Source organism: Mesocricetus auratus, unplaced genomic scaffold (assembly GCF_017639785.1).
Source record: "Mesocricetus auratus isolate SY011 unplaced genomic scaffold, BCM_Maur_2.0 Super-Scaffold_100003, whole genome shotgun sequence".
NCBI classification, from domain to species: domain Eukaryota; kingdom Metazoa; phylum Chordata; class Mammalia; order Rodentia; family Cricetidae; genus Mesocricetus; species Mesocricetus auratus.
In genome coordinates this window covers 120,085,551-120,097,634 of record NW_024429188.1, presented here as the reverse complement: position 1 = coordinate 120,097,634, position 12,084 = coordinate 120,085,551, and the positions used below count along the sequence as shown (strand labels likewise).

The following is a 12,084-nucleotide window of genomic DNA, read 5'->3' as shown; positions in this document are numbered from 1 at the left end:
GTTATTTTCATCATTCCTTAGGTTAAATTTCAATTTTGGATGGAAGTAACAAAGCAAAGGAGTGTTAAACAGTACCTATAGCTTAGTCATCTCCAGAAATATTTATTAATATGCTATTATAGTTACGGGTATTTTGAAATATTTCACATGCATTAACATTTCAAAAGTATTATTATTAGGCTGATGATGAGGTGTTCAATAAGTCATAGAGAAGTATATTCATTAGTGTATCCTTTAAAATATATTGAGTGTTATATGTAAGTAAAATTGATTTTGTTTAGACTCCTGTGTGTTCTAGTTCATACATTTAACAACATTCTTGGTGTAAATACAAGTGACAAAGGAGTCTGTGACAATAAAGTTTAAGAACATTGATTTATAGAAATCACGTTAATTCCAAGATTCTGTCAGAGAACAACTTAGAAATAAACACATGGCCAGTATGGCATGAAAAAGAGTTAACTTCAAAAGAAAAGAGAGGGGCATATTTTCCTCATTCCTACAATAAGAGATCAAAGAACACAGTCTCTCTTATTTGTACATAAATAGCCATGTAGCTACATGCAACCATAAGGGAAACTAGTAAGAAATTAACAATGAGTAAGGAAAATGTTTCTTGATGACATTAAGTTACTGAACATTCTGGGCTTATAGCCAACATACTCAGAAAACAGCCTGACCAATGTAAACTACACATTTACATGGTTGATCATAATGTACTATGATACTGTTTTTCTAAAGTATAGATATAATTTATTAAATATTGACTGAAAGAACTAAATAATTAATTTAATATTCAATGCCAACATTTTGAGAAGCTTTAATAACAATCATAGTCATTAGGTGAAGAGAGGTCAAATTGGATCTCTCCATTGGGTCTCCCCCCTTGAAGCTTGGGTAACCCATGGAAAGAGGGGGAGGAAGAAATGTAGGAGCCAGAGGGGCCAAGGATACCAGGAGAACATGGCCCACTGACATTAACTAAGGAGGGCTCATTGGGGCTCAGAGGGACTGAAGCGGCAATTACAAAGTCTGCATGGGTTCACACTAGGTCCTCTACATATATGTTATCATTGTTAGCTTGGTGTTTTTGTGGGATTTCAAGCAGTGGGAGTGGGGGAGTCACTGACTCTTTCATCTGCTCTTGGGACCCTTTTCCTTGCCCAGCCTTGATATGAGGGTTAGTGGCTAGTCTTACTGCATCTTGTTATGCCATGTTCAGTGGCTATCCCTGGGAGGCCTGCTCTTTTCTGAAGGGAAACAGCAGGAGTGGACAGAGGAGGTGGAGTGGCTGGCAGGATTGGAGGGAGGAGAAACTACAGCCAGGGTGTATTGCAAACCAAAAATAAATCTTAAAAGATTAAAAATATGATTAAAAAAACAACAACCATAATAAATGCCAATTTCAAAATACTGTATGGAGTAATACATTTTCAGGGAGATTAAGCAGAAACTATCAAAACTGAGCTGAATAATACATATTCAAGTATCAAATTTTGTCATAATATCCTCTTTATAATAAATATAAAATGTAGAAAAAATTTCAAGCTACAAATTTTATCACCTTTAGCCACTATGGGTATAGATAATTAATGATTGTATTAGCATGCATAGTGAAATAGCAATATATCTTCAAGTTACTTACATCATCAGTGATACAAAGATACACAATCCTGTCTTGGCAGATGTAATGAAACAAATAACTGTAGAATAAAAGATATAAAACATACTGTGATTTTAAGCATCATCTATTTTACTTCTAAGTTCTAATCTATATATGAGCCAATTCAGTATGTCCAATTTCATTATGTTGATTACAAATACAATTCATTCTCATCCTCCCCTCCCTTATACATTTGTATCTCTGGATAAGCTGACAGGAATGAATGAAACATGAAAAGAAGTTCTATTTCCTAAATATAATAACATGTGCATTAACAATTAAAATGTTAACTACAAAAGCATAAACAGATTCTTAAGGCCCACAGAAGAGTTGGTGGTGCCTTAGAAGGGACACACAATTAAAATTTATCCCCAGTTGGCCACAGGTTTTTTTGTTTTTCTTTAGCTTTTTTCCTGGTATGGCAAATAAAAACACCTTTGCTACAAAACTCTCAACAATAACATTTGAATATCTGCTTTGATCAAGTTAATGTGCAAGGTAATAAGGATACAGAATGTAAAATCATCTATCCCTGCTTTTTTAGGGATTGTAGTATAAGGAATAACAATGCAGCATGGCAAACAAGATGATAAAAAACTTGAGTGTTGAATGAGTAAGCAGGCAACGAAGATTTGCCAGAGGGTAAATGTGATATATGGTCTGAACTCTAAAGAATAAGTAATAGATAGGAATGCAAAGAGTAGGCAAAGAATGTACAAAAGTGGAGAATTAGGCAGTGTAAGAATGTAGCAATAACTCGGGAGGCAGAGGCAGGCGGATCTCTGTGAGTTCGAGACCAGCCTGGACTACCAAGCAAGTTCCAGGACAGCCTCCAAAGCCACAGAGAAACCCTGTCTCGAAAAAACCAAAAAAAAAAAAAAACAAAAAAACAAAAAAAAGAATGTAGCATTAAAAAGAGCACATAATAGATATAGAAGAGTAAAATCTGTTCACATGATAAAAGTAGAGAACATGAAGGGAAAAGAGTAATCACCTGGACAGATGACAGTGGAAAAATAAGTACATAATAGATTATACAAGATTTTATATACTGCATTGTATACTGCCTTGAGAACAATGAAAAATTCAAAACATTTTTGCCTGGATAAGGTAATGTTATTACATTTGATGATATCAAAAGTCAGTATGTAACCCACCACCTGAGCTCCAGTCCTACATATGCTACTGACTATCATACCTAACATTCTCGTGTACTATGAAAAGATTTTTTTTGCACTTCTGATGCAGGCAGTGTTTCCTGCCTCGTGGATTCTACCAGTTGGTGGGAATGTTCCTCCAGGCCATCTTTACCATAAGAGATGTTCATATTTTTTTTCTGTTCTGAATACTCAAAGACACTATCAGCATTTCACTACCCCTGCCAAATATTCCTCCACAATCAACTGTTTCCATCTTTGAGTCAGAAGGCATATAGTACATCACCTCTATCATAATCATATAAATAAGAAAAGATAGATTTATGTAAAAACTGGAACAAAAGACAGAGAGTTGTCACTTTCTAAGTTCATGCCCAAGGAGCGTTACAGAGAAGAAATGAAGGACTATAACAACCTAAAGCAGAGCAAGGCCAGAAACAAGCATTGCTTCTGCTAAAAATCCAACAGTAATGCTGCCTAAGTTTTGTAGGAATGAAAACATGGCTCAGAAGTAAAGGCTGTGCAGGTGTGGTGAAGGAGGCAGTTTGAGATAGCAGCTCCCCACTGCTATAGCATAATCCTTTTGTATATTGTGACTATATATTACTCTCAATGGTTAATAAAGAGCTGACTGGCTAATGGCTAGGCAGGATTTTCAGGGCAGAGAGAATGCTGGGAAGAAGAAGGGTAGAGTCTTAGGAGTCATGAGAAGATGCAGATAAAGCAGGACATGAGATAAGGTACCGAGTCATGTGGTAGAACATAGATAAAAGCTAGGCAGGATTTTCAGGGCAGAGAGAATGCTGGGAAGAAGAAGGGTAGAGTCTTAGGAGTCATGAGAAGATGCAGATAAAGCAGGACATGAGATAAGGTACCGAGTCATGTGGTAGAACATAGATAAAATAAGGGTTAATTTAAGATGTAAAAGCTAGTTAGTAACAAGCCTAAGCTATTGGCTGAACATTTATAATTTTAAAAAATTCAAAATTTGCTTTTGGCTTCCTAAACAGAGTTTTACAAACAATAAGTACGATAAGCATATGCCAATAAAACGTGAGAACTATTACAAATGTTATGAAAAAACAAATAAATTAGCACTGACCAGTAAGTTGCTAAGTATGCGTGGGAAACAAAAATTAGGACTAAAGTAGTAGAAGACAAGGTCACTGAAGAAAAAATGGAGATAAAGAAGGAATGGGCTGACAAACTTGTAGAAGGTAAATATTTGGTGAAGTAAAATATGATTCTGAAGTTGTAGGCTTAGCTAGCTGAATATTTAGTGAAAGTATTCCATTTGTACAATGTGGATGTTCTTATTTTGGTATACAGAAGTAAAAGTTATCTTACTGAGATGACAAACATTATATGACTGAAACCAAAGCAGAAGTTAAAAAATCTCAATGGCTAAATCTCACCTAACAAACACAGGTAAGGACCAGGGTAGAGATCATAATATGTATAAAATAATTTCATTTACTAAAACTCATACTGTACTTATATTTCCTAGCCTCCCTTGTAGACAGATGTAGGTATGTTATTAAATTCTGGCTCCAATAATACTAGTGGGAGATATATTCCCTTCCTTCAACTAAAAGAATTTCATATTTTTTTCAGCAGTGATGGCAGGGCCACCCCACTAGCTCCAGATCACTTATCTCTGGACTATTTCATATACATCAATTTTGTATCACAGTGTCTTCTAACAATAGATTTAACTAACTTGTAAAGGGGCTTAACCCTAGAAATAAGGATTTCCTGACATAAAAACTAAAGAAATAAGGCTTAATTAATAAAATATTTAAGCATCAATGAGGAAAGCTAAGGTACTTTTTAACATGATTACCAGGACTTCCCATCTATGTCCTCTTCAATATGCCACCATAGTGATCTTTCTAGAGAAAATGCTGTCATACCTTAAAAACCTTCAGTAACTTTCCACTCCCTACAAGCAAGTCTACATTCTCAACATGCATAACTTTCTCCCACCCATCTCTTTAGTTTTATCATCGTCATGCTGAGTAGTAGTCACAGAGAATGACTTGCAATTCCATAAATATGACTGCATAACTCTGTTCCTTCTAACTAGAATACCACTATTTCCAAGTCTTTCCTATACTTATCTATAGATTTCATTATTAAACTATAATCTTTATGAAGGCAAATACCACATTTCTTGCTATATCACTTTCAAGAGGTAAAGTGCCTATCAATAGCTAAGTACTAAAAGTAATAAAAGGATGAAAAAAAGAATACTGTTTATATTATCTGTATCATTTCACATATCTTAGAACTCTATAGTGAAGCCATTTTATATGTAACATTTCCATATCTTTCTTTAATATTTCAATGATAGGATACAATAATCATAAGTTAATAAGTAACAAAACCAGATTTTTTTACTATTTTGAGATAGGGTTTCATTCTGTGGTTTAGACTGGCCTTGAACTCATAGTGGGATCTAGTAGTAGGATTAGAGGCATAAGATACCACCATGCCTAGCTTAGCACCAGAAATTTTCTAAGTTAGTCCAATTATTTTTATCAAATTAATCTGACTAAAAGCATGTTTTCTGCTGTTTTTACTACAATAAAATTCCTTCCTTCCCTCTACCACATGCCGATCAGAACTCACTTGCCATGTGAATAAGTTAGCTTATTATTTTCAGAAGGTATCTTAGCCAGAATCTGCTCTGTCACCTCCAGGAAATTTCCTCCACACCAAGCATGCTTGGCAAGGATAGTGGTTCCCCTGGCAACAACAGCAAAAAGAATGGCCATGACTTCAATCTATTAAAAGTAAAAAAAAAAAAAACACAGATTTAGAATATTATTTAGGCATGATCTTTCAAAAGTAAACTTATCATTTACCTACATCCATCTAAAAATAGTATTGAACAAGCCATTATAGTATAAAAATCAATGAAGACTTAATAGGAACTGGGAACACAGCTCAGTGGTCTAAAGGATGCTTAGTATGCCCCCTGGGTTTGATCCTCAGCAATAAGAAAAACTAAAAAGAGAACAACCTCAAGGTTTTCTACAAACTTATGACTTAAACTGCTTATCGTTATTTATCAATATATACACAGGCTGAATTTATAAATTATATAGCAAAAAACTGATACTCCTTTGAAAAGCAATGGTCATAGATAGCAAAGTGACAGATACAGTTTAATGAAACAATCTCATCCTGAAATTTATCTTAGAGAATAGTTTAGAAGAAACTAGACTCTAGATTCACAATTATAACAATAACAACAACCCATATTAAGTATTTACCTCGTAACAGACACCAATTCAAGTACTTTATAATTAACTCATTTAATCTTCAAAACTCAATGGGATTATATCCAAATAAGATGTTATTATAGATTAGGAAACTGAGGCATTGATCCTGTAACTATTTTTTCAAGATTACAAAGTTACAGTGATAGGGTGATTTAGACACAGACAGTGCGATTATAGAACACACATGGCTACATAGAACCAATAATATGCATATTATATAATTTATGTCTATATGATAATTATCTCTAATATAAAGGCATTAGACATAACAGCAACCAAATGAAATTAACATAAACCTTCCATAAAAGAAGAATGATTTTAACACTTATGGTAGGATCTTCATAAACAAAACATTACCAAAACAATACAGCATGAGTTAAAAATTACTTTTCTGACATTTGGATATGCGATATGAGTATGCATACTTTTTCCTCATATAACAGGCCAGATTCCCATTTCATGGTTTAAGATATAGAAATTAACAAATTAACTCTTCAAAGTAATATAATTTAACAGATTCATTTTCAACAAGTAAATCAGTGGTTCTCAAACTATGATGAGACTTTTAAATCATGTTGTGTAGCAGAATAAGTCACTTGATAAAAATCTCTTAAAATCAGATTTTTAAGCCCAAGGTCAAATTGTGAAAACTGTATTTAAATAATCTACCCTAGATAAGCCTAGAAGAAACTAATTCACATAACCTATAACCATATTTCATTAGATAAAGTAGAAAACTCTGAAATAGTTAGGGTGAGGAAATTTGCTGAGCCCTGACTGGAATATCAGCATTGAAGGACAGTACATAGAGCAAAAGACATTCATCTATCTTTTAAGCTGAACTTCTAGTATGATCTTGTCTTCATTCTTACTGTCTAAAAAAATTTGTTTCCTAGAGTTATATCTTCAGTAGTCTGCTTTCCAGACATCTCTGTAAAATATGTGTGAAGTTACACTTTCCAAACCAATGTCTCATACTTTTTATCTCTCTTGATCTAAAAGGCTCCCTTGACCATGTATCACTACTCTGCAGTTATAATTATATTTCTTAGACTTCTGTCTATATATTGTCTTTGCTTCTCTACCTCGTTTTAACTCTTTAACTTACTATATGCTGGATTTTGCCCTTAAAAATACAAAATATAATGCTTCCTAAAATCACCAGTCTTCCTCTATGCTATAAAATAGTAATCATTTTTCTATTATCACCTTACTTTATTTCTCAAGAGCCATCAACATGCTAACTGATTCTCATTCTTGAAACTTTCCTATGTATTTGGCTTCTCTGGCTTTCTTCTTGATGACTTTTTCTCCTCTAACTCATCACTAAATAGTAAATTCCCCCAAGGGATTGATTCTATTTCCTTTTATCAAAGACGAGCTCATGTGGAGCTGACATTTAAAATATAATTCATACAAGATACACTGTATATAAAAGAATATGGTCAATGATAAACCCAAGACATAATCAACTTAAGGGAAAAATAAGAGTGGAGACCCACAAAGAAAATCCAGGAATAACAACTGTGAAAATGTGGCCCAGAGGCCAAAATAGAAGAAAATTTAAAAGGAATAAGTCTTAGTGGTTGGATGTGTTGGCCCATACAAATAATGTGAGCTAGAAAATAATTACTTCAATTTTAAAAGGAAGGAAGCTAGGGTCAAACAGACATATAGTCAAGCAAATAAAAGCACAGACATGCAGAGATAAGAATTCATATGGTATCAAGACAGAGAAATAAGATAGTGGTTGCCTTGGTCACTCTGCAACTTCAAGAAGAAAAACCAAGGTTTGCATCAACATAAAAAAGATTGTTTTCATCAGCTGTAAACTCATTATGAACCAAGGGCATGAGTTAACTTTTTAAAATGCTTAAATAATCTTAAATTATGTTAAGAATTAGGGGAATTTGCTCTCTTTAAGTCCTATTACTATCCCATGCTGTGCTGGTTAGATAGTACAGAGAACATTGAATTTAGTTCTAGGTATCTCAAGACTGGACAGAAGTGATAGTCTACATTTGTGAAATCTGGAGATTATGTCATGTAAAGGATGGCTTGAGGAACTAAAGACAGCTAAGTGTAAAAGGGAATATAAAACATTTTTACATTTATAAAATATGTATATGTCCCAGAATAAAAAACACACTCTTAAGAGTAAAATCAGATATAAGTTACAGAGAAGTAGTGCAATAAATAGTATAAAAACAAATTTTCCACTCAATAGAAGTTACTAACATTTATACTGTTAAACATTTTATATTTAGCAACAAAAACCTGATTTTCCTTCCATATGCCACTAACAGTAATGTTTTTACAGTCATGTATTACTAAAAAACTCCACACACAGTCTTCCCACATTGTAATTCTTTTGCAGTTGAATGTTAACATGCTGATGAGTGTGGAGATAACAGAAACAACTGCAGCAGAAAGAGCACTCTTGAAATAAGGAAACTTAGGTCTACAAATTATTACCACTACATGATTGTCTAATAAACCACAAAATTCCGTATAAAGTACATTCAGAAAGAAAAAGCATGGAATAAATCAGACAAACAAGCAAAATAACAATGGAAATACCAGATTTTCCTCAAAGCTGTTTTTCCCAATTCTCTTAAACATTTCTTACTTAGACTGATAGCTATTATCCCAATTCTATTTAGATCTTACTAAGAATTCTAAATTTGTTTTCTGTGGCATTCATAAAAATTACCAAAAAAAAAAATAGGTGGATTACCACTGACAAAAGTTTATCGCCTCAAAGCTCAAAAGATCAGAGGGCAAAACTCAAGGTGTTGATAGGACCATGTTCCCTATGAAATCTGTAGGGAAAATCTTTAGATATCTTCTAGTTTCTGGTAATTTTTTTTAGCAATTCTTCTTTGGCTTGCAGTTGCAGCACTTTAATCTTTGCCACCCTGGACACATAGTGCTATCTTGTCTTCATATAACACTGTTCCTGTGTTTCTTCTATCCTTAAGAGACCAATCACATCAGCCAAGTGTCCACTGTACTCCAATATGACCACATCTTTATTCACAAAGCCCTATGTGCAATAAAATACCATGCACAGGTATCAAAAGTCAGGACTTCAACATAGCTTTATGGAGAACACAATTAACAGTACTCACTGTTCTCAAATCAATCTTGTTTTCCCCTTTCCATATAACTTACATTCCTCTAACCTGCCTCTCCTACTTCTAAAACCAACCACCTCATCTTTTTCCTCAGTGATTTTAGAGATCTTTCCTTATAGCTATGAGGAAATCTACTATAGGTTGGACTTAGAAAAGCCTGTGTACCTGGATGTGGTTGTGCACATATGCAATCCTAGCACTTGGGAAGTAGAGACAGGACTACCAAAAGTTCATGGTAAGTCTCAGCATGGATGACACAGTCTAAGCAGTAGACAATGTAGTTATGATACTGAGGAAAAAGGACTCTTATACTAAAGGGAATCATAATACAAAGGGATACAGACACAAATAAATACAATAAGCTGTAGAGAATGAATAAACTACAATTGTTTAAACTGTTCAAAATAAAATTATGTAATTTTATGTGATTGTAATCTTGAATAAAATCGAAGAATGACTATGTATCTATATACCAGCATTTTCCTCAGTATACTGTTAACACTTCTCCTTAAAAGATAAGTCAAATTGTTTGTTTTACCCTATCTACCCAATTCTCAGCACAATACCTAGCACAGAATATTTATCAAATAGTTAAGTGAACAATGGAAAAACTTAAAATATTATATCTAGTAGACAACTTTATATTCTATAGAAACTGGCAAGAAGAGTATTTTTTTTACTACCAAACTCTCTCCCCAGTTCAGATAAGACAATTGATTGATAGTAATCCAATCACCAACTGTTTAGTCTGAGACATTGGCAAGAAATAAATGAATGGCAGATAAACCATAATTTGTGGTTTATTACAATTTGTTGGATAACCTTGAAATGGCTAGTAAAGAAAGAACACTATCAGGGAAGACAACTAAAAAGAAGGGGTGTTGATGAAGGATCAGGTTACAGATCAAGATTACTCTTGTTGCTATTACAAGTATTGTTTCTCAAAAATGATCTGAAATCCAACTCAATCCCTCTCACTTTTCCAGGACAGGATTTTATTCTGTCAAGCAATGTTGCATTAACCAACATAAACCACCATATTGATTTATCATTTCAACTTATCCCTGTTCCCCAAACATGTAAGTTTTTTTATTAGCTACCTCCTATGTCTTGTTTACTATCAATGTATCCCATGCACTTAAAGGAGTATCTAGTGTGTATTCATTAATAACTATGTATTAATAAAGTACATTGCTTCCAGTCATAGCTATTCAGAGGGAAAGAATTTTCTAAAGAGAATGGTGATGCATGTCAGAGAGTGCGATTAATAAAATCCCAAGAAAAAGACTTGATAATTCATTGACTGTGAGAGTCAGAGCCATATTAAACAAAGAGTAAAGTATATGATCAATTTGGTAAATATTGGCTAGCAATAAATATAACAGTAGCACGCTCAACCAATAGGTCTGAGTGGAGATCTGCTGCATACCAGAACTGAGAAAGAAGAATGTCAATACTGCTAAGGGTGTGTGGAGGGTAGGAACTCACAATGAAGCATGAACAGAAGGAAAACATGAAGTAGAAAGTGATGTCGGTGAACATGGGTGAAAGGGTTTTTTGGCTATAGAAAAGTCTGCAGAACGCGAATGAGAGAAAATTAATATTTCCTGCCCTGTAATTACAACTTAAACGAAGCGTTCTAACGCTAACCGAGACCTCTTTAGCAGAGTAAAACATGCTTTGCCCAAACTGGACCTGCTCAACAATTAGAACTGTAGACAACATAAAATCCAAGTCACACTTGCTCTGCCTTTTACTCCACCCTGGCACCTTCGAGTTTACACTTCCGCTCTCTCTCCGAAGTGTCTCCTCACCTCCCGCAAAAACGCCCCACTTCCCTTTACCTGTCCGGGTACCCTCTAGCGGGCACTCCGGCTCCTGGCTAAAGGGCCCAGGTCTTCCCTGTGTCGACCACTGCCGGAAACCAGAGGAGGATGGGACTTGACGCCCTAAGCTTCCGTGTAAAACGCCCCGCCTATACGTGGCCTCCTGGGAACGTGAGTTCTCCTCCAATGGGAGCGCGCTAGAGGGCGGTATCTGAGACGTTCCCTACCCTCCGCACTTCCCAGGGCCCATACGGCACTCTGGGAGTAGTAGTTCCGACTATAATGTCACCATATCTGCCTTACTCCGGTCAACAGCTCATAAAACAACATCGAACGCTGTACTATATAATACCAGGAAACGAGAGGATGCAAGACAGCACAAATAGTCTACCAGTATAATCAGGAGGATAAATGAGGAGTTGAGCTTCCTCCGCCATTTCCCCGCTGAGTATCAGGAGATGGTGTCACCTGCTCATAGACAAAACAGAATTTCTCTGGCAGGAACTCCTTGTGCCTTCTCTATGAAAAAAATTTAACTTCCTTGCGTTCCTCAGCAATCATTTCCCCATGCTTTGACCGCAAAAATAATAGCAGCAGCAGCAGCAGCAGCAGCAGCAACAACAGTAATCATCAGCAGTTACTTTCCTGTGGTTTTAATCTGCTATGCTATATCCTTTTACTTCTTTGATAAACTCTTCTTTCTCATTACCACCACCACCTCCGCAGCTGTCCCCACAAGCTCTCAGTTTACCATCACTTAGAGACCCTGGAGTCAGCATATGATTAACTTCCAAGAAACTGTCATACCTTTCCCCAAAGTGGTTACAGCATGTAAAATTCTCACTAGTGGTGCACTCACTCTAAATCCTCACTAACACTTTAAATGGTCAATTGTTTTTAATTTTAGTCATACTAATAGACTAATTGCAAGGTTTTTTTTACATTTGTGTATATGTTTTTCTCTGTGTGTCTGTGTGCCACAGTTTATGCACAATCAAAGGACAACAATCAGGA

General features: G+C 35.1%; 1 protein-coding gene across 3 annotated transcripts in view; it reads right to left on the bottom strand.

The window, feature by feature from the left end:
• The window catches only part of Vamp7 (vesicle associated membrane protein 7), a 30,519-nt gene extending 19,297 nt beyond the window's left edge, over positions 1 to 11,222 (bottom strand). For 2 of the 3 annotated variants that reach the window (XM_005087511.4, XM_040744823.1), the window contains exons 1-3: positions 11,089 to 11,222; positions 5,452 to 5,606; positions 1,646 to 1,703 (exon numbers count right to left, since the gene is read on the bottom strand). In XM_005087511.4, the coding sequence (XP_005087568.1) occupies positions 1,646 to 1,703; positions 5,452 to 5,597 (204 nt within the window). In that variant the 5' untranslated portion in view covers positions 5,598 to 5,606; positions 11,089 to 11,222. The remainder of the gene's footprint in view (positions 1 to 1,645; positions 1,704 to 5,451; positions 5,607 to 11,088) is intronic. The other variant, XM_040744824.1, reaches the window with a different exon arrangement.
• Positions 11,223 to 12,084: the final 862 nt, after the last annotated feature.